At 33.9% G+C, this 19,460-nt stretch overlaps 1 protein-coding gene across 2 annotated transcripts in view; it reads left to right on the top strand.

Moving 5' to 3' along the window:
- LRP1B (LDL receptor related protein 1B) overlaps nucleotides 1-19,460 on the top strand; it is a 1,943,477-nt gene that overhangs the window by 1,769,778 nt on the left and 154,239 nt on the right. For both annotated transcript variants that reach the window (XM_055261032.2, XM_063631317.1), the window contains exon 67: nucleotides 12,164-12,280. In XM_055261032.2, the coding sequence (XP_055117007.1) occupies nucleotides 12,164-12,280 (117 nt within the window). The remainder of the gene's footprint in view (nucleotides 1-12,163; nucleotides 12,281-19,460) is intronic.

Below are 19,460 nucleotides of genomic sequence, written 5' to 3'. Positions count from 1 at the left end.
TACAGCCATAGAAATAACACTTGTCAGGATTTTTAATAACCTAGAAAAATATTTCTATATAATTTTTAGTGAAATGTGAAATATGTAAAATTTTATTTATAGTCAGAAACATGCCATGGAGCTTGTCCCTGTGTTGTATGGCTATGGGCAATTTGTTTCTACTTTTCTATATTACTCGTGTTAAATTTCCCAAAAAGTATATGTTACTTATGTAATGGAAATAAGTGCCACTTTCCAAGGAATACAAGTCTAATTCAAAGTAAAATGAACACATGGACACAGGGAGGGGAACAACACACACTAGGGCCTGTTGGGGGTTGGGGAGAGGGGAGAGGGGAGCGGGAGCATTGGAGCCATAGGAAAAATAGCTAATGCATACTGGGCTCAATACCTAGGTGATGGGTTGATAGGTGCAGCACAGTGGCACATGAGTACCTATGTAACAGACCTGCACATCCTGCACGTGTACCCCGGAACTTAAAAATAAAGATTAGAAAAAACGTTAAAAAAGAAATTTTATAGACTTGATAATTAAAAATAAAAGCAGATAATAAAATGAAAGCACATATTTGTTTAAAACACTCTAGAGGTCTTCTGACCTTCTATATATTTCAGATGGGGAATCTGGTACCCCACAGCATTTCAGTGTCTTCTATGATTCTAATACTCCTCTGTGACCTTGAGCAGGTCACCAATACTTGTTATTTGCTTGTAAAATGAATGGGATGCTTTACCAAGTAGTGGTAATATCTATTCACTCAAAACAATGAGGTGGTGAATGTAAAGGACCTAAATGAGTGCTGACAACCAAAATCTCAGAAATTACCACCAAAGAACTTAACTCATCTAACCAAAAACCCCTGTTCCCCCAAAACCTACTGAAGTAAAAAATAATAAAATAAAATACATACCTGTGTTCTTCCTCCAAAATTAACACAACTTGATGATAAAGTTGACAGTATAATTCACATCTTTTAATTTTTCAGATACTATATATTAAGTAGCTATTAAATAGTGTTTACTATTACTTAACTCTTACTAGTTACTATTTGTTTTACCAGATATTAACTTAATGCTGTATGTATTTCCCTTCACTTTTTAGTAGAGTAAACTGAGGCACAAAGAAGATAAATAATCGCCCTCTGTTATATGTTAATTGGAGCCAGAACTAGGATTCAAATCAAGTTCCGCCTTTGACTTTTGGGCTGTTTCTACCTTGCTTCATTGCCTCCCACCAAATGAAAGTCTGAATCTGTCCATCCAAAAATATAAAGTGAATTGAGCAATTGTATGGTGCTTCTGATCAGGATCAGACAAGCTAGACAAACATAATCAAATATCTACTTTAAGATATTTTAGTAGATTCACCTTTTAATGTATTTACTTTGCTTTTAAAATAAAACATAGAATAAATAGTAGGAAAAATAAAAGAGGCTTATTTTGTTTGTTTCTCAGCTGGTTGAAGGAGCTTAAGTGGAATTGCTAGAATATTCTACCAGAATCTGTAACGGGGCTCAAGGATGACTCTGAAGACCTATCTATCCCTCTATGTTATCGAGATTTATGTTATGCCTCTGTACTTGTGGTTCACAAATGCAAATTTGTTTGTAGAACATTACTGTACAATTTGTCAATACTGCAGGCTGATGAAAAGAGAATGATGAATGGTATAGCAGGGGTTTTGAAGATGACCTAGAGTATATTGGCAAAAGATGAGAGTGTAACTACTTTCCCCTTCCCCCACTCACTTCATAACCATAAAGTTACAACATAAATTTCTAAATAAGAAAAAAAATCACAAATTCTTGTCAAGTGCGATAGATGGCATTACAGAATGTAATATGACACTTGCTAAAATTGCATAATGTGAATTCAAAAAATTTCCACTGAATATTACATTGCATTGACATGCAATTTTTAAAATGTCATTATTGCAGCCTCTACAGAGCTAGCTTATTATAGAGTCACCTCTTTATAAAGAAAATATGTCATTGGCAATTTGTTTTGCTCTATAAGACTTTCTCTTCTCTATCTGGAAGAATAACATAAAAGTTTTGAAGAATAACAATTCAGAAACAAAACGGAAGTGGTTGGCTCTCACTAGGATAAGCTGCAGCTGGCACTGTTATTCTTAGTTGCTGGTGCATCCACATAGCCTGTCCACTTTCCCTAGAAGAACAGGTTGTCCATGTAAGTGCTCATTGAGGAATATGACCCTGATGGATGAGAAGTAACATGAAATTAATTTTCAGATTCACCAAACACTTTACAAAGTAGGTTAACCTGCAGCTTTCCAGATAATCAATATCACTAAATGCTATAATAGTATACGTCATGTAGAGACTATGCTAAAACAAAGGTGGCTGTACCAGCTCCTGTGAAAGCATGGGTTTGTGAATCCCTTTTTAAAATAAAACTGATTCTGACTCTTCTGGCAGTAAATGACTGCATTACTCAGGTAATTATAAACCAGTGAAATAGCCTGGGAATTATGTAAGTAGCACACACAGATAACAACATTACTATTGGGAGTCTGTAATATTTTAAGCAATAAAATTAGCAAGGTGTTCCCATTAGTCAGGATTTGTCTGCAAATTACAGAAATCCAACATAAACCAGTGGTAAAATGGAATTTCAGTCTTGATTACAAGGAGTGGATAGAGTAGATGTGGGGCAGAATTTGGATCCAAGAATTCACATATAGTCATTAGATACCAATCTCATTTTTTTCTCCATTTATAAGTATGTCTTTACTCTGTTGGTGTCTTCTGAGACACCGGTTCTTAAAATGGCCCCTAGAAATGTGAGGTTATGATACTTATAATCTCAATGGGAGAAAAATAATCTCTTTCAAAATCTATAGGAATGACCTCAAACAACTTTCATTGACCTTCCTAGGTTATCGACAGAAACTTCCAGTTGCCTGTTTCTATACCATTTTACTTTTGCTTTCTCCTTAGACACAGAACTTTACCTCTTAGCTTGACATATTGCTATCTAGAAGTTATCACATTTTCCAGCTTCTCTTGTGTGGTCATGTGACTAAGTTTTGACCACTGAGATAGAAGCAGAGTGTTATGTGGGACTCCCAAGAAAATGGTTCAAGGGTAGTTTTCTCAACATGGGAGGGCTTCTTCCTTTGCCCTTCTGTCCCTTTTCCTCTGGCCTGCAAAGTTATGTCTTGAGCTCTAGCAGTCATGGATGGTGGGGCAGAAAGATAGAAATGTCAGTTCCTGAGGACATCACCTGGCCACCATACAATCCCTGTACTGCCTCCTCAATGCCTCTCTAATGTAAAAGCATAATGAACGATCACATTTAAGCAGTAAATTACAGTGGACCAACTGTGCTGTAGGGCAGTAGGCAGTACGCCACCCTAGGTCAGGCCGTCCTCCCTTGTGGTAGTGGAAGTAGAAATCCAGAATTAACGGCTTCACCAGGTATGAGAACAGTAGTTTCAAAAAACAAAACAAAAATGAAAGCTGATTAAAACAATAAGAATGTTATGTATTTACTAAGTGCATATGCACCAAAAAAAAAAAAAAAAAAAAAATGTGCCAGTAAACCCTACGGGCCACAGAAAAGGAGACAGAGAATATGTTCTCCTCACATCTGTTACCACTTTGGGTGAACTTGTAATCAGTCAAGGAGATTTAGTACATTTGCAAGACAGTATGTATAGTTATTTGTTTCCTTATAATGTAAAAAGAGATGTTGAGGAGCGTTTAGAATGAGAGAACAGAATTGTATAAGGTTGATTTAAAAAGAGAAAATAATGACTTCTCTATAAAAGGTCATGCTTTGATAGTTAAGAGATGGTTAACCTGCCTCCCAAGAGAAGATGAGGTCTTTGCAAAAGAAAGTTTGCCAGTTCTAACTCCATCCTTCTGACTCCATAATGTTATAATCTGGAAATCATAGGAACAAGGAGCTGCCATGATTGAAGCTTAACTTCATTGTTCCCATAATTCTTTTCACCTCATTATTTCCATTACTATATTTATTTATTTATTTATTGGTAACCAACATTACTACCTGTTACCCAACTATTTGTAATTATCATGTTTCCTGAAATAGAAGATGGAAAATGGTAACTACAAAAGAACAGTAGCAAGAAGGACAAAACTTTGTATTTCCAATATCTCTTAATCCCCAAATTAAAGTCCTCTTCCTAACTTTACTCTAAAATTGTTTTATGCATTATATTTTCAAACTAATAGCAAACTTTAAAAAAAAGGAACAAAACAATTTTTCTGGTCAGCTGAATAAAACACACAGCTGACTTACAAGTGGTATTTCATTTTCTAAATAAGTAAATCAATAGTGAAACAGTACATAATTTCAATTTGTTTAGGTAGCTACTGATTCATTATTTTGTGACATATTTAATAAACAAAAAATTACATATATATACAACAGGCTTTATTTCACATATTCATTGAAGAACTGAGTGTTTCCCCAATAATGTAATGTATTTATTTTGACCTCTGCCACAAAGCTAAAAAAACAAAAACAAAAAAACAATGTAGAGTGGGAAACTTAGACTCCTTCTCTACAAAAAGTAGCAGAAAATAAATTAGCCAGGCTTGGTGGTGTGTGCGTAGTCCAGGCTACTTGGGAAGCTGAGGTGGGAGGATCACTTGAGTCCAGGAAGTCGAGGTTGCAGTGAGCTATGATTGCACCACTGCATTCCAGCCTGGGTGACAGAGCAAAATACTGTCTCTGAAAAAAAAAAAAAAGTTATATATGAAAGGTCTACATATAACATTTTAATTGTTAGATATTAGTGGAAAAACTTTGTGGTGTATGTTTATTTAGAATGTTTTCAGGAGGAAAAAAAAGTACAGAAAACATGAAAGCATGAAAACATCCTTAAATTCACAGATTAAAATAAAACCTTTGGCACTCTTGAAGAAGATGCATTTTTAGACAATTTATATCCTATATTCTGAATCACATGTATTATAGTTAGGCTATATAGGAAAGCACTGGTCTCTAATAAAAGTACAAAAATTAGCCGGGTGTGGTAGCCCACACCTGTAGTCCCAGCTCCTCGGGAGGCTGAGGCAGGAGAATTGCTTGAACTCAGGAGGTAGAGGTTGCAGTGGGCCGAGATCGTGTCACTGCACTCCAGCCTGGGTGACAGAGCAAGAACCTCTCTCCAAAAAAAAAAAAAAAAAAAAAAAGATTGCATTCTTTTGAATCCTTACACTGATCACACAATTTAGTCTAGCTCATTGAATCTGCATTTTTACGTAAACAATAGGGCAAAGAAAGCTATCAGATACGCATTTGTCTCAGGTGAACAGAGGGATGATCTGTCCCCGGCACCTGTGAAGATAAACTCAGTGTTTAGATTGCCAGGTTGAAATTCAACAGAGCTGTTTTAGGGTAAATATCTTGAGGTTCGCAAGGAATTTCCTTGTGAGCAAATTGTGAGGGAGGTATGTAGCGTAAAAAAAAACTTTGTAGCTATGTTATTTAAGAATGAAATGAAAGAGAAAGACAGGTTTGCCTGATGTAATTCTCAGCTTGACTTTTGCCTTGTCTTAGTGATTTTAGGGTCCTGAGATTTATTTTCCTTTCACATGTGTAAATATCCCTCTTTTATTACCATTTAAGAGACTGAATCTCAGAGCAGTTCAATCATTTGCTCAATGCTACATGCTGAAACAGGGAAGTAGCAACTTGAATCCAGACAGTCTCACTCCAGCCGTGGTGTTTCCCATTACTTTGGGATACATGCAAAATCTTGAGAATACTTTAAAACTTACATGATTGATGAGCATAAATAATAGAATAATTCTGTTTCATTTTAATTATGAAACAATAAAAACATGGTAGCCTCAAATGTCAAATAAATAAATCTCTAGAAAAAATATATATGTACTTTATATGTACTTTTTTTTGCTATTACTTATAGTTAATTAGTATAAAGCATTTAAATTCTGGGGCTTAAATTCTGAGGCTCTAAGGAAGTTTGCTTTTGTTTTTGTTTTGTTTTGTTTTTACAGGCAGTTCTCTGGAATTCATACTACCTTCCCATGCTGATAATACCTAAGTATTAGGGACTATATGAACAATATTTTATCAAGGTGTAATTGTTTGGGTTTTTTAAACTCCTCGCAATTCTAATAGCAAGGTAATTTTAATTAAAACAAAATGAAGTACACAGATCTTATTCAGTTTGATGAGTTTCTTCTACAGTATACAACGTGTAACAGACACCCAAAACAAGATACAGAAACTTTTCTTCTACCCAGATACTTCCCTGATGCTCCTTTCAATCAATTCCCCCAACACTCCTCTTCATATCCACTAATTCTTATATCACCATCGATTGGTTCTGTTTGTATTTGGATTTTATATACATAGATATGGTACTCATTATTTTGCTTGTGACTTTTTATTTGCATAATGCTGTCAAATATTGTTTAATGCTGTCAAAAATATTTTTGACTTATTATATGTTAAGAATTTAGTTTTTTTTATTCTTGGGTAATAATGTTATGAATATATTCCAATTTGGATGATTTTAGTAGTTAATAGTTATGATAAGTTTGCTTATCATAATCAGAAAGGTTATAGCAATAACATGTCTTATACAAATTAGTTTTATAAATATTTACTTTTATTTTTATTGGGTGAATACCTACAAGTAAAATTGCTGAGTCACATAGTAGATATGTTTACCTTTATGAAAACCAGCAAGAGAGTCTAAGTCCTCCATATTCTCATAAAAATTAGATATGGCCTTTTTGATTTGAATAATTCCAGTAGATATGTAGTGGTATCTCATTGTAGTTTTTGTTTGCATTAGCTTGATGACTAATGACTTTGAGAACCTTTATTTGCTACTCAAATATTTGTGTGTGTGTGTGTGTGTGTGTGTGTGAAGCTTCTATTCAAGTGTTTTGCCTACAAATGGGTAGGCTATATAGGAATTTTTATACATTCCAGATAATTCCTTTCTAAGATATGTATATGATAAATCTCTTTATTTAATGATATGTCCCTCATCTATTCAGTTGGTTAATGGTGTCTTTTAAAGACCAAAATATTTTAATTGTGTTGAAGTCTAATTTATCATTTTTTCATTTTACTGTGAATGCTTTTTGTCAATGCCTGTCCAAGTAACCCTTGTCTTTTCCAACATTATAAGAGTATTTTCCTATATTCTAGAAATTTTACATTATGTTTATACTTTCAGATTGCTCTTTTATGTATGGCATAGGATGGAGATTTATATTTTTATAGAGATAACCACTTGTTTTAGCAATATTTGTTTTAAAAGACTTGCCTTTCTTCATCAAATTGACTAGAGGCCTTTAGTGAAAGTCAGTTGACCATATGTACATTCCTTATTTTTTAATTCATTTTGTCCAATAGTACATTCTCTTGATTACTGTAGCTTTATAGTAAGTCTTACAACGAAGTACTGTAAATTCTCCAGCTTAATTTTTCTTTTTCAAGAAATGTTTGATTATTCTACAACCTTTGCATTTCCTTTTTTTTTCTGTTTGTTTGTTTTTTACATAGAGTCTCACTCTTGTCACCTATGCTGGAGTGCAATGGCACAGCACGGCTCACTGCAACCTCTGTCTCCCAGGTTCAAGTGATTCTCCTGCCTCAGCTTCCCAAGTAGCTGGGACTGCAGGCACATGCCACCACACCCAGCTAATTTTCATATTTTTTAGTAGAGATGGGGTTTCAATCAGTTGGCCAGGCTGGTCTCAAACTCCTTACCTCATGATCTGCCAGCCTTCACCTCCCAAAATGCTGAGATTACTGGTGTGAGCCACCACCACGCCCAGCCTTTTCCATGTAATTTTACAACAATCTTACCTATTTCTTCAAAAAAAACTTGCTGTAATTTGACAGTGATTAAACTAATTATATGAATATATATAATATATATAACTATATATTATGTATATAACTATATGTAACTATATATGATATATAACTATATATAATATATATAACTATATATGATATATAACTATATATAATATATATAACTATATATAATATATATAACTATATATAATATATATAACTATATATAATATGTAATATATATAACTATATATAATATATAACTATATATAATGTATATAATATATATAACTATATATAATATATATAATATATAACTATAATGTATATTATATATAACTATATATAATACATATAATATATATAACGATATATAATATATATATAACTATATATAATGATATATAATATATAACTATATATAATATATAACTATATATTATATATAACTATATAGTTATATATAATATATAACTATATATAATATATATAACTATATAGTTATATATAATATACAACTATATTATATATATAACTATATAACTGTATATTATATATATAACTATATAATATATAACTGTATATTATATATATAACTATATGTATAAAACCTTGGAAAAAATGAACATTTTAAACAATTTTCAGTTTTCTAATCCATAAACATGATATGTATCTGCATTTCTTAGGCATTATTCAATTTTTCTCAGCAATGTTTTATAGTCTTCAGTATAAAGACCATGCATAAATTTTGCTAGATTTATTCATAGGCATTTTTTTCATTGATACCATTGTCAGTTTGTTTCATTTTTGTTTATTGCTAACGTATAAAAATACAATTAAATTTATATATTGAGCTTATATTTTATTACCTTCTTAAATTTACTTATTACTTGCAGTAGTTAGTAGATTAATTTGGGTCTAAAGAGAAACTTAAATTCCATTCCCACTGTTGCTTTTTATTTCACTTCTCCATGTCTTGCTCCCAGAGGCACCCCTAGTGCTAGATTTTTGAATCCGTTTTCAGAAATGTCCCATCCATATACAAACACCAATAATATTACATTATACACTACATATAACTCTCCTGTTTAAAGGTCTCTCATCTTACCTTTCTGGGAAGATCAAATTTATTACCAATACCACATGTATTATGTGATAATATGTTTAAAATGAAAGCAAGTTTCTACATACTATATTTGTTTTCTCCACACTTATAATACTTGAAAAAGGGAATAATGAGATATTTGAATGCTATTTAACAATATAAATTAATGTAAAACATTACATATTGTGAGTATTTTATATTAATTACTCTGGAGGTAATATAACGTGGAAATATATATGTTCTGTTTTATATCAGTTTTTTGAGCCAGTGATTTTTAATTTTGGTTTCTCTTTGGAATCATAGACTAGCTTTAATGAATACTGATATCTGGATCCCACCCCAGAGAGTCTGATTTTATTGATTTGATATGGGATATGGTTTGGGCAAAGAGATATTTTAAAGTTCCCCAAGTGATTTTAATGTGTAACCCATTTGAGAACTGATGTTTTAGGCCTTACTCATACAGTTCCCCCTCTAAAATGTGTCTCTGTGTGTGTGTGTGTGCACCTCAAGGGAGGTTTGAAATGCAGAACAATGCTATGTAGTTTGTATTTGTAATTTTTACAAGTAATTTCATGGATCAAAAAAGTTAAATAACTTGGAACCATAAAATGTGTATAACCTTACGTAAGGCAGCTAATGTTTCCTGCATTGCTCTTTCTTCACGCCCCAAAAGGAAATTTTAGCAATGAACTCTAATTTGTTTTTGTTAAGAAATAGGTACAGGTATTTTTAAACACAAAGTATGATACAAATGTTTAAATATAGAAAAAATACAAAATGGATTTAAGAAAAAAAATAAAAAACCTATTAAATTGATTGTCATTACCAAATACTAACCTTTGGCAGTCAAGGAGAATTGTTGTGCTGGGAGTCAGTGTTATAAAACTGGATTACATGGGCTGTTTTTCTGGTCCAGTCTTATCTTTCTTATTTTCTTATATCCTAAAATTTTAAGACATTATTTAAAAATAGTACAAGCAGGCCAGGCATGGTGGCTCACGCCTGTAATCCCAGCACGTTGGGAGGCCAAGACTGGCGGATCACCTGAGGTCAGGAGTTCACGACCAGCCTGACCTACATGGTAAAACCCTGTCTCTACTAAAAAATACAAAAATTGGCCAGGTATGGTGGCACACACCTGTAATCGCAGCTACTCGGGAGGCTGAGACAGGAGAATCACTTAAACTCAGGAAGCAGAGGTTGCAGTGAGCCAAGATCATGCCACTGCACTCCAGCCTGTGGGACAGGGCAAGACTCCATCTCCAGGAAAAAAAAAAAAAAAAAAAAAAAAAAATACAAGCAACACATGCAAGGAGTAAATAAGACTAATGTTTACACATAGAACAGTATTTTTAGAGTTTATTATAACTGGCAAATAAAATAGACATACAAATTGTTCAGTACAAAACTTCATATTTTCAGTGGTCATTCAACCTAATCTATTTCCTGATTGACTGAGGTGTGTAGAATGTCACATTAGAAATTCTGCAAAATTTAGGCCAAATTTTAAACCTAAAGTTAAATATAACACAGGCAAAGTGGACATAATATAAAGCAGAAAACATTGCACTTGACATTCTGAATAATTATTAGCAGGCAGGAAGAAAAGGAGGAAGTGAAATTCAGGCAATACTTTTTTTTTTTAAAATAGAAAAACGCATTTGAAATCTATCATAAGAATTTCTCTAATAAAATGTTGCTGGAGCTGGATATAAATTCCTACTTTGCCATTTAACATATTTGTAAGATTGGAGAAATTATTTAAATGTTTTGAGAGTTATTTTCTTCATATGTTTAAATAAATATAACAATACTTTAAAATATTATGAGGATTGGGTGTGATTCTGTGTATGAAAATGCTTAGCAAAGAGGCTGGATCCTCAATAGATGCTCAGTATTTAATTTTCATAAGTATACCTAAGTCACTTTTGCTTTCTTAATGTTATTTAAGTCTGAATTCTACAAGTTGCATTTCGAAGTAAAGCACAAAACCACCACCAATAACTTACCCACTCCTTTAGCTAATTTGTTTCACTAGTCTGAGACTGGAAGCACTTCACTATCCATCTCCAGTATGGCTGATAAGGAGTTGATCTAAGTACATGAAAGGAAAATGTGTTCTAAATTGTGTATTGTATTAAGGCTTATAATTTTATCATTTTAGTGTTATTTAATTCATAATTTTGATACTTTAGAACCTTGCTATTCAGTGTGCTTCATAGACAAAAGGCAATATTATTGCCCGCCAGCTCATTAGAAACCCAGACCTACTGAATCCTAATTTCCATTATGGCAAAATTCCCAAATGACTTATATGTATTCACATTAAGGTTTAATGGAGCACTGTTTTAGCTATATATAGTTCAATATTACTCTTTAAATACATATGATTTAAATTTTAAATAAATTCTTATTACATGCATTCTGATTCTGGCTGATATAGATGTAAGTTACATTTGTTGTAAAAAGCACTAGATCAGGAGTAGAAGCACACTTCTTTTATATTGGCTGTGCCATTTAATAATAGTGAAAATTTATTAAGTTCCTAAATTTCCAAAAGTTTTTATTTCACCACCTGTAAAGTGAAAGGCTAGTTAATACTTTTCCTGGTACTCAGTGGAATTGTTTAAAGGTTCATGTGAGATAGCACATAACTAATGTTCAAACTCTGTACACATGTGAAGCATTATTATAACCTAGAGTTTATGAGTGGGCAGTGGCCAGGATTTAGAAAGAACAACTAATCACAGATCAGTTACGAATAAGAGCTCCTTAGGGAGAAAGACAAGATGACAACCACAAAATTTGATTAATAACCATATATTTTGTTGCTTCATTGCAGAAATACAGAGTGGATAAGAGGGGAAGTGTCCTAAAGGAAAGGACAGCCTCCCGAAGTGCTGGGATTACAGGCGTGAGCCACCATGCCCGGCCAATTTTGATTTTTTAAAAACTGATTTGTGTTGACTTTGCTTGGATGGTCCAATCGGTTTCTTACTGCTTAGCTCACGGTGAAAGCGTGAACAGTAACAACATAAAACAAGACAAAAAATATATATTTCCTTCAGCACTTGCCTTCAATTTTTCCTAAGGATGCTTCTTAGTAACTGAATTGAGGAAACATTATATGCCATGGATTTGGCATGGCAGTCAGGACATTGTGAGGGATGTCTTCATGGAAATCTACAATGCAAACTCTGGTTCTTTCCATTACAGATAAAAAGACTTGTGGACCTCATGAATTCCAGTGTAAAAACAACAACTGTATTCCAGATCACTGGCGGTGTGATAGCCAAAATGACTGCAGTGATAATTCAGATGAAGAAAACTGCAGTAAGTAACTCTTGCCTAATAATGTTTTGAGCTTGACAGCCTGTTCAATAAGCAGGATGGCAATTTTTAGTTCTGTTAAGGTATAAATTTGAACCTGTCTGTCTTATGGCTCACATTTTTATACATATATTCACATTTGGACAAGAATATTCAGACTACCTGAATCTCAAATGGTAGAATTATTGAAATGCTTATCCTAAGAGTTATTTTGTTACAGTTCTCACAATTGGTATGGAAGTATCATGAGGTTTAATGCAACCCATTAGTATGCAATGAAGGAAACCCTCAATGTGAGTTCACACAATGAGCTGAATGATGTGGAGTCACTACAAAACATCTCATTCTTTAACAAATGGTATTCATTTCATTTCAGTCTCAAATCCTCTTACACTACAAATTCGCCCATGAGCATATTTCAGTGAAATATCACTTATTCTCTCTAGAGTAGTCAACACCCTATATATTCAGGATGCATTTCTCTGAAAATAGAATAACGCTATTGTTATCATCTGCCTTCTCCATTTTATATAATAAATTTAAAAATAATAATTATCCCAAAATTTTACTTTCTGAAGAGTATGGCAGTTATATAAAATTGTGACAGTATCTCCAGATTGTAGCATTTATTTCAGAATATATATATGTATTTTTTGAGAGAAGGTCTCACTGTGTTGCTCAGGCTGGAGAGCAGTGGCATGATCATGACTTACTGCAGCCTTGATCTCCCAGGATCGGGTGATCCTCCCACCTCAGCCTTCCAGCTGGGACTGTGGAAGCATGCCACCACACCTGGCTAGTTTTCTTTATTATTTGTAGAGACGGGATCTTGCCACGTTGCCCAGGCTGATCTCTAACTCTTGGGCCCACGCGATAAACCCTGGCCTTCCAAAGTGTGGGGATTACAGGCGTGAGCTGCCACACTCGGCCTGAATATATTTCTTATTGGCACTTTTATACACTGTCATTTAAACAAAGAAAGCTATACAAGCATGTTTAAAATAAGATAATAATCAAATTCCATTTATTAAATATTTATATCTGGTACTTCCAAGAAGATGTGATGCAGATTAATAATGATAATGTCTATTCTTGCAGACATCTCATTGGACTAAGAGCATTCATTTCCCCAGAGGCAGAAGACTAAATCTACATAGGAATATGTTATATTAAAGCATATAATTAGTAGAGTGAAAGCCTTAATAAACCACTTGGCTATTTGGCTTGCAAAATACCAACAAATGTTTTGGATAACTTTCAAAACTTAATCAGACCTGTCTTTGGGAATGAAGTATATTAAGCATGAAATCTCTGGATTATTGTGATTACAGAATACCCTGAATATAGAAACTTTTATAACTCCCTCTTTACATACATATCTTGTAACAGGTCGTAGTCTTTAGAAAGATAAAGAGCATTGCAGAGAGTCAATAGAGTTTTAGATTTCTTTAATCACCAGTTTTTAAAAACTATATATGGAAGTTCTCTGATCCACTTAATGATTAAAATAAAATTCTGACAGGGTAGAGCTGGTAGGGATAGAAGCATAAATACAAAAAAAAACCCCACAATTATGCATCTACTTTCTGCTTATTTATGAAACAGAACTTAAGTGTACAAATATCTACTTAGCTTTTTTCTTGATATATTTGGTGTTAATCATCAGTGAGGTAACTGAGAGCAAATGTCTTATAACGGAAGGATGTTGAAAGCAGAAGAGGGTGGATGAGAGGCCAACTCTGGAGACTTGTCTTGGAGAACTTTTATTCATGGTGTGGTTGCATCTATGTGAGAAGTTAGCCTACTGCTATAATCAGAAAAGCAGGAGAAGAAGGAAGGGCTCGCCTGCTTCTGAGTCTGCTGGGGTTTTCTAAGTGGCTATCATTGTACTGACATCTAAAAGTCAGCCTTTGGCACAAGAAAGCAAGGAGAAAGAACACTGACTCTCACTTGTCACTGTGGAAACTCAGTGAGAAATCACTGTAGCCACACTGCCTTTAAGAAAAAGCAAGGGAAGTGGTTGCAATATCAAGCATTCCTGTATAAAATACCCAATTATGTGTGGTTCTCTTTTAGTTTCTGTTCACTCTTGAGCTTGTCAACTAAGACAAGCAATATTGATGAAGTTGCAGAGGAGAGATGACAGTGAACAAGAATGAAGTATTTTACAGTTGTATTATGGAAGAGTAGTAGGCCTATATGGGACAAGTATTAGAGTATGTTTACATTTTACACATGTAAGAGGAATGTCAGCATATGTTAAGGCAAATATCAAAGTATATTAACATGTTTTGAACACGTAAGAGCATGTAAGAAGATGGATCCAGGGATCTAGATGATTGAATAGGGCTTGAAGATACTATTTTGAATAGGCCAGAAGAAATGGGAAGGTTTCAACATTGACAATGCCAGTAGTTCTACACAGGCAGAAATTTAGTCAATAAAGAACGAGAAAAGAATTCAATTATATCTTTGAGGAGCACCAAAATATTAGTCATATAGAAACAAGCCTTAGAAAAAAAAAATACTATTGCTGTACTAAAATCTATCAAGATATTTGCAGTTGTTATCTGTGAAAATAATTGTAGACACAGACACACACACACACACACACACACGCACATCACTGTCCTAATATATTAGGGCTGTGGTATATGTTGTCCTATTTTCTAAATATTATTGATCAGTGTTATGCACTTTGATTTACATTTGGCAGTTATTGTTAGCTATTATTAAGTAGTGACACATATCACAGACATATAAATCAACCTATATCATCATGTGTTGCTTAACAGTGGGGATACATTTTGAGAAATTTGTCGCTAGGCAATTTTGTCATTGTGTGAACAACATCAAGTGTACTTACACAAACATAGATGGTACAGACTACTACACACCTAAACTATATGGTTCAGCTAATTGTTCGTAGGCTAAAAACCTATACAGCATGTTACTGTACTGAATACTACAGGGAATTGTAACACCATGGTATGTATTTGCTTATCAACATTTTAAAAGTACAGTAAAAATATTATAATTTATGGCACCACCACTGTATGTTGTTGGAAACGTTATTATGTAACATATAACTGTAGTTGAAAAATAACAGCAACATAATTTAAAGTCACTTTCGGACTTCTTTGTTTATGAATCTGATTTCATGCATTTACTTTTTAATGTGTTGGAGATAGTCCAGTGATAGATACGGGAAGAGTTCAAATAGTAGTGGGGCAATTAACTGCCAATTACGTTTTAAATTTAATATGCTTTCTATATTTTTATATATACATAGGATAATTAGTTCATTGTCATTTTATCATCCTCTGCTTATCATTTCCCTCGTTAAGTGTTCAACAGGGACACTTTGCTTCAACAATTATTTCTGCTCTTCGAAAAAAGCAAATCTCATTGTCACTGGAGTTATTTTGTAATCTGGATCAGAGGTTTGGAAATAATTGAGAAATCTCAACATCTATAATATCTTTATCAACAAAAAATAAAATATGTCATATATGCCATCTAAGTTACTGACTTACAAAATAAATTACTTTATAGACTTATATTATTAAGAAGTAACTAAAAATCCAGTGGATTTTAAAATAACAAGTAATTAAAAATTTAGGTTTACATAGACAAGCTGCTTCTGCCTTATTTGAATTTCTAGTACTTTCACACTGAATTTCTATCAGATTATTTGTATAGAGTATAAGTTATACTAATTGTATTCTAAAAATTCTTGTCAAATGCTAACATCGACATTCATATAACTTTTGAACTTATCACTAAGAGTTTTTAAGATCTTAGAGAAACTGAAGTCCAAAAGTCTTTCTGCTCTGCCATTAACTCTATGGTTTTGAAAGCCACTTTTATTTCCTGAACATAATTTTCTTCAGTTTTGTGTAAGTTGACTTCCAAAGCTCTTTTCAGTTCTGTGGTTGTATGTTTTTGCCTCCATCAGTACTGAAAGAAATGATGCCCCTGTATTTTGTTCTTTCTTTCTTTCTTTTTATTTTTGAGAGGGAGCCTCACTTTGTTGCCCAGGCTGGAGTGTAGTGGCACAATTTTGACTCACTGCAACCTCCATCTCCTGGGTGCAAGTGATTCTCCTGCCTCAGCCCCCCAAGTAGCTGGGATTACGGGTGCGCACGACGGTGCCCAGCTAATTTTTGTATTTTTCGTGAAGAGGGGGTTTCACCATGTTGGCCAGACTGGTCTCGAACTCCTGACCTCAGGTTATCTGCCCACCTCAACCTCCCAAAATGTTGGGATTACAGGCGTGAGCCACCACACTCAGCCCTTTATATTTTATTCTTATTGAAGAATCCCCATTAGCCTTCTGAAACACGGAAAGCATAAACTGAAAAAGCTTCTTGGTTGCCAATCTGGCTTGTCTAGATGAGGTTTATGGAAAACCTGGTTAATTGTTCCCATGTAGAGTTCCCCATCTACTCTTGGTCCAGGGATATAGGCAATATCCGAGAAAATTAGCATGAAAATAGCATTATGGAAATATAGGGGAAAATGTCACACTCAATTTTTTTTTTCAGATGGGTTAGCTTTCACTGCAGTCATGTTGTTGTTATTGTTCTCTTTCGCAAGAAAAGTAGTTTCATGATAAAGACTGAAAACTGGTCTTTTACTTTATCCAAATAAGATCCAAAGGTAAGATAGGCAATAAGGAAAAATTCCTTAGGGCTTTCCATGTTAACTAAATTACATTTTCCTCAAGAGAGAGCTTATTTTTGAGCTATCTAGTGGCAAAAGATTCTGAGGTATATGAGTGATGGTTAGAAATAGACTCGGTACCCTATTCCTTGATGGTATTTGTATATGTATAAATAATTCATGATTATTATTCAGAAGTAGATTTGCAGGCATTTTAAAAAACATGATAGAAACACGCAGAATTTCCACTTTCCCTGGGAAAGCTTTTCCCAGCTCATCTCTCAGCCTCTCTACTGCCATTTTGAAGCAGAATAATTAATAATGTTAGGACAAAGTCTCTATAAAATGAGCATTCTGTGGAACTCTTGGGCAAATGCTTTCAACTAGTGGCTTGATAACTTTTTTTAACCTACATCAACAACTTTCAACCCTTTGTATAGCAAAGTTTGTCAAGGCCTGTGAAGCCTTTGCTATTTAGCACATGATGAGCACACTTACTTTTAAATAGGATAAAGGCAAATTAGAACATTAGAGGAAGAATTAGTCCCATTCTACAAATCTCAATTCTATGAAATTACATGTTTCTTCTGCTGTTTTTAAACATGTAAGTATGATATGTTTTAAATTTACTCTTTATTCTTTTCATGAAAAAATTTTTGACTGTTATTTTCCATTGTTAAATAAATCGAACATATTTCACTATAATTTCTTTCCTCTAAGAATAAAACTGCATGTGTCTGCAACCAGGAGGGCGAAATGGCTTCAGTATGGAATGATGATAAGAGCAAATGAGTTTTCTCTTGTTATTATTAATAAAACAGATATTGCTAGCCATGTACCTTAGATAAGTAACTTGGCTTCCCAGGGCTTTAATGTTAATCTCTGTAATATGTGGACGCTTATTTTTTCCTCAATTGTTTGGGAAGCAATGATACAGCCTACTAGGAGAAAGTACAGGCCCTGGTATCAAGTTGTCTTGATTCAAGTTCAATTAATAGCTCTTCTGTACACTCGGTGATTTGAAGTACGTTACTTATCATCTCTGTGCCTCAATTTATGCATCTAAAACAGGGTGCAAGTATAGCATGTTCCTTAGACAGTTGTTATAAAAATTCACTGGTGAGTTAATTCAAGTACTTTGCATTAACTTTACCTAGTACCTGACAACAAATAAGCAATCAGTAGATAGTAATTATTATTATTGTTATAATAAATATTAGTATTGTTATTTTTAAGATTAAAGCATAATCTATGTGAATACCTTATATAAACAAAAAGAGAAATTTCTATTGTCACATTTACTAAACAAAGGAGTGTAGGAACATGAGAAGATTATCCGCTTAAGGGCATTTTCCCATTCTATCAAATGGCACCTTGTCTTATACCATGAAGGTCTTGTTTTAAACTAAACTAAGTAGCAGAGTAGAACGAAATGCTTGCTGACACACATTACTTTTTCTATAGTTCTTCCCATCCAATGTTCTGAAGGGTTTCTTTTTTTCTTTTTTTTTTTTTTCGAAGCACAGTCTTGCTTTATCGCCCAGGCTGGAATGCAGTGGCATGATCTCAGCTCACTGCAGCCTCTGTCTCCCAGATTCGAGTAATTATCCCACCTCAGCCTCCCAAGTAGCTGGGATTACAGGCACCTGCCACCAAGGCAGGCTAATTTTTGTATTTTTAGTAGAGACGGGTTTTTGCCATGTTGACCAGGCTGGCCTTGAACTCCTGACCTCAACTGATCTGCCCGCCTCGGCCTCCCAAGTGCTGAGATTACAGGCGTGAGCCACCGTGCCTTGCCCTGAAAGGGTTTCTTTATATAGAAATGTAGGAGCCCTCATGATACCAAACCATCAAGATGTTACTCTATATGTAGAAACCAAGGGATTGTGTAGAGCAAAATCCAAAGGCAGACTGATTTACTCACAATCTTTGTGCAGAAAATCAGGCATCATATGGATATTCCTTAATGTCTGTTAGTTATTGCTTCTTGACCCAGTAAGAATATTATTATGTGTGATACAGCTGCAAATACAAGGAATGAACAGAGAAAACACGAAGAGGTCTTTCATCATGTAAGATATCAGTCCTGTTTAGAGAACAAAAACAAGACAAGAGATGATATCCAGCAGTCATATTGATTACTTGTATGAACGAATTTCTGAAATCCTACTTCATTTTACAGATGAAACATATTCCAATAGGAATTAAGCCACGTAGTAAGTCATTACTACGTGGCTTATGCCCTATGTGGAATATGGGACAGCATAATTAAATCAAATAACTGCTAAATTATCTAAATTGACAGGCAAGTGATATAGGGCACAATAAACAATGGCATAAACAAGTGTGCAGGTTTTAAAGACGAATCTTACAAACCCGCTTTGTGTAATATTATCCCTATATACTCTTCTTGTTCCAGGAACTCCAGATTTTCTGGGGACAAAATTGAATAATTAGAGTGTTTTTAGAATACATAATAAAAAGTCAAATACAAAGGTTAGACTCACTGCCCAGTTAA

The sequence above is a fragment of the Symphalangus syndactylus genome, chromosome 22 (assembly GCF_028878055.3).
Source record: "Symphalangus syndactylus isolate Jambi chromosome 22, NHGRI_mSymSyn1-v2.1_pri, whole genome shotgun sequence".
NCBI lineage: Eukaryota > Metazoa > Chordata > Mammalia > Primates > Hylobatidae > Symphalangus > Symphalangus syndactylus.
The sequence above is the reverse complement of the archived record's forward strand: the minus strand, read 5'-3'. Positions and strand labels throughout refer to the sequence as shown.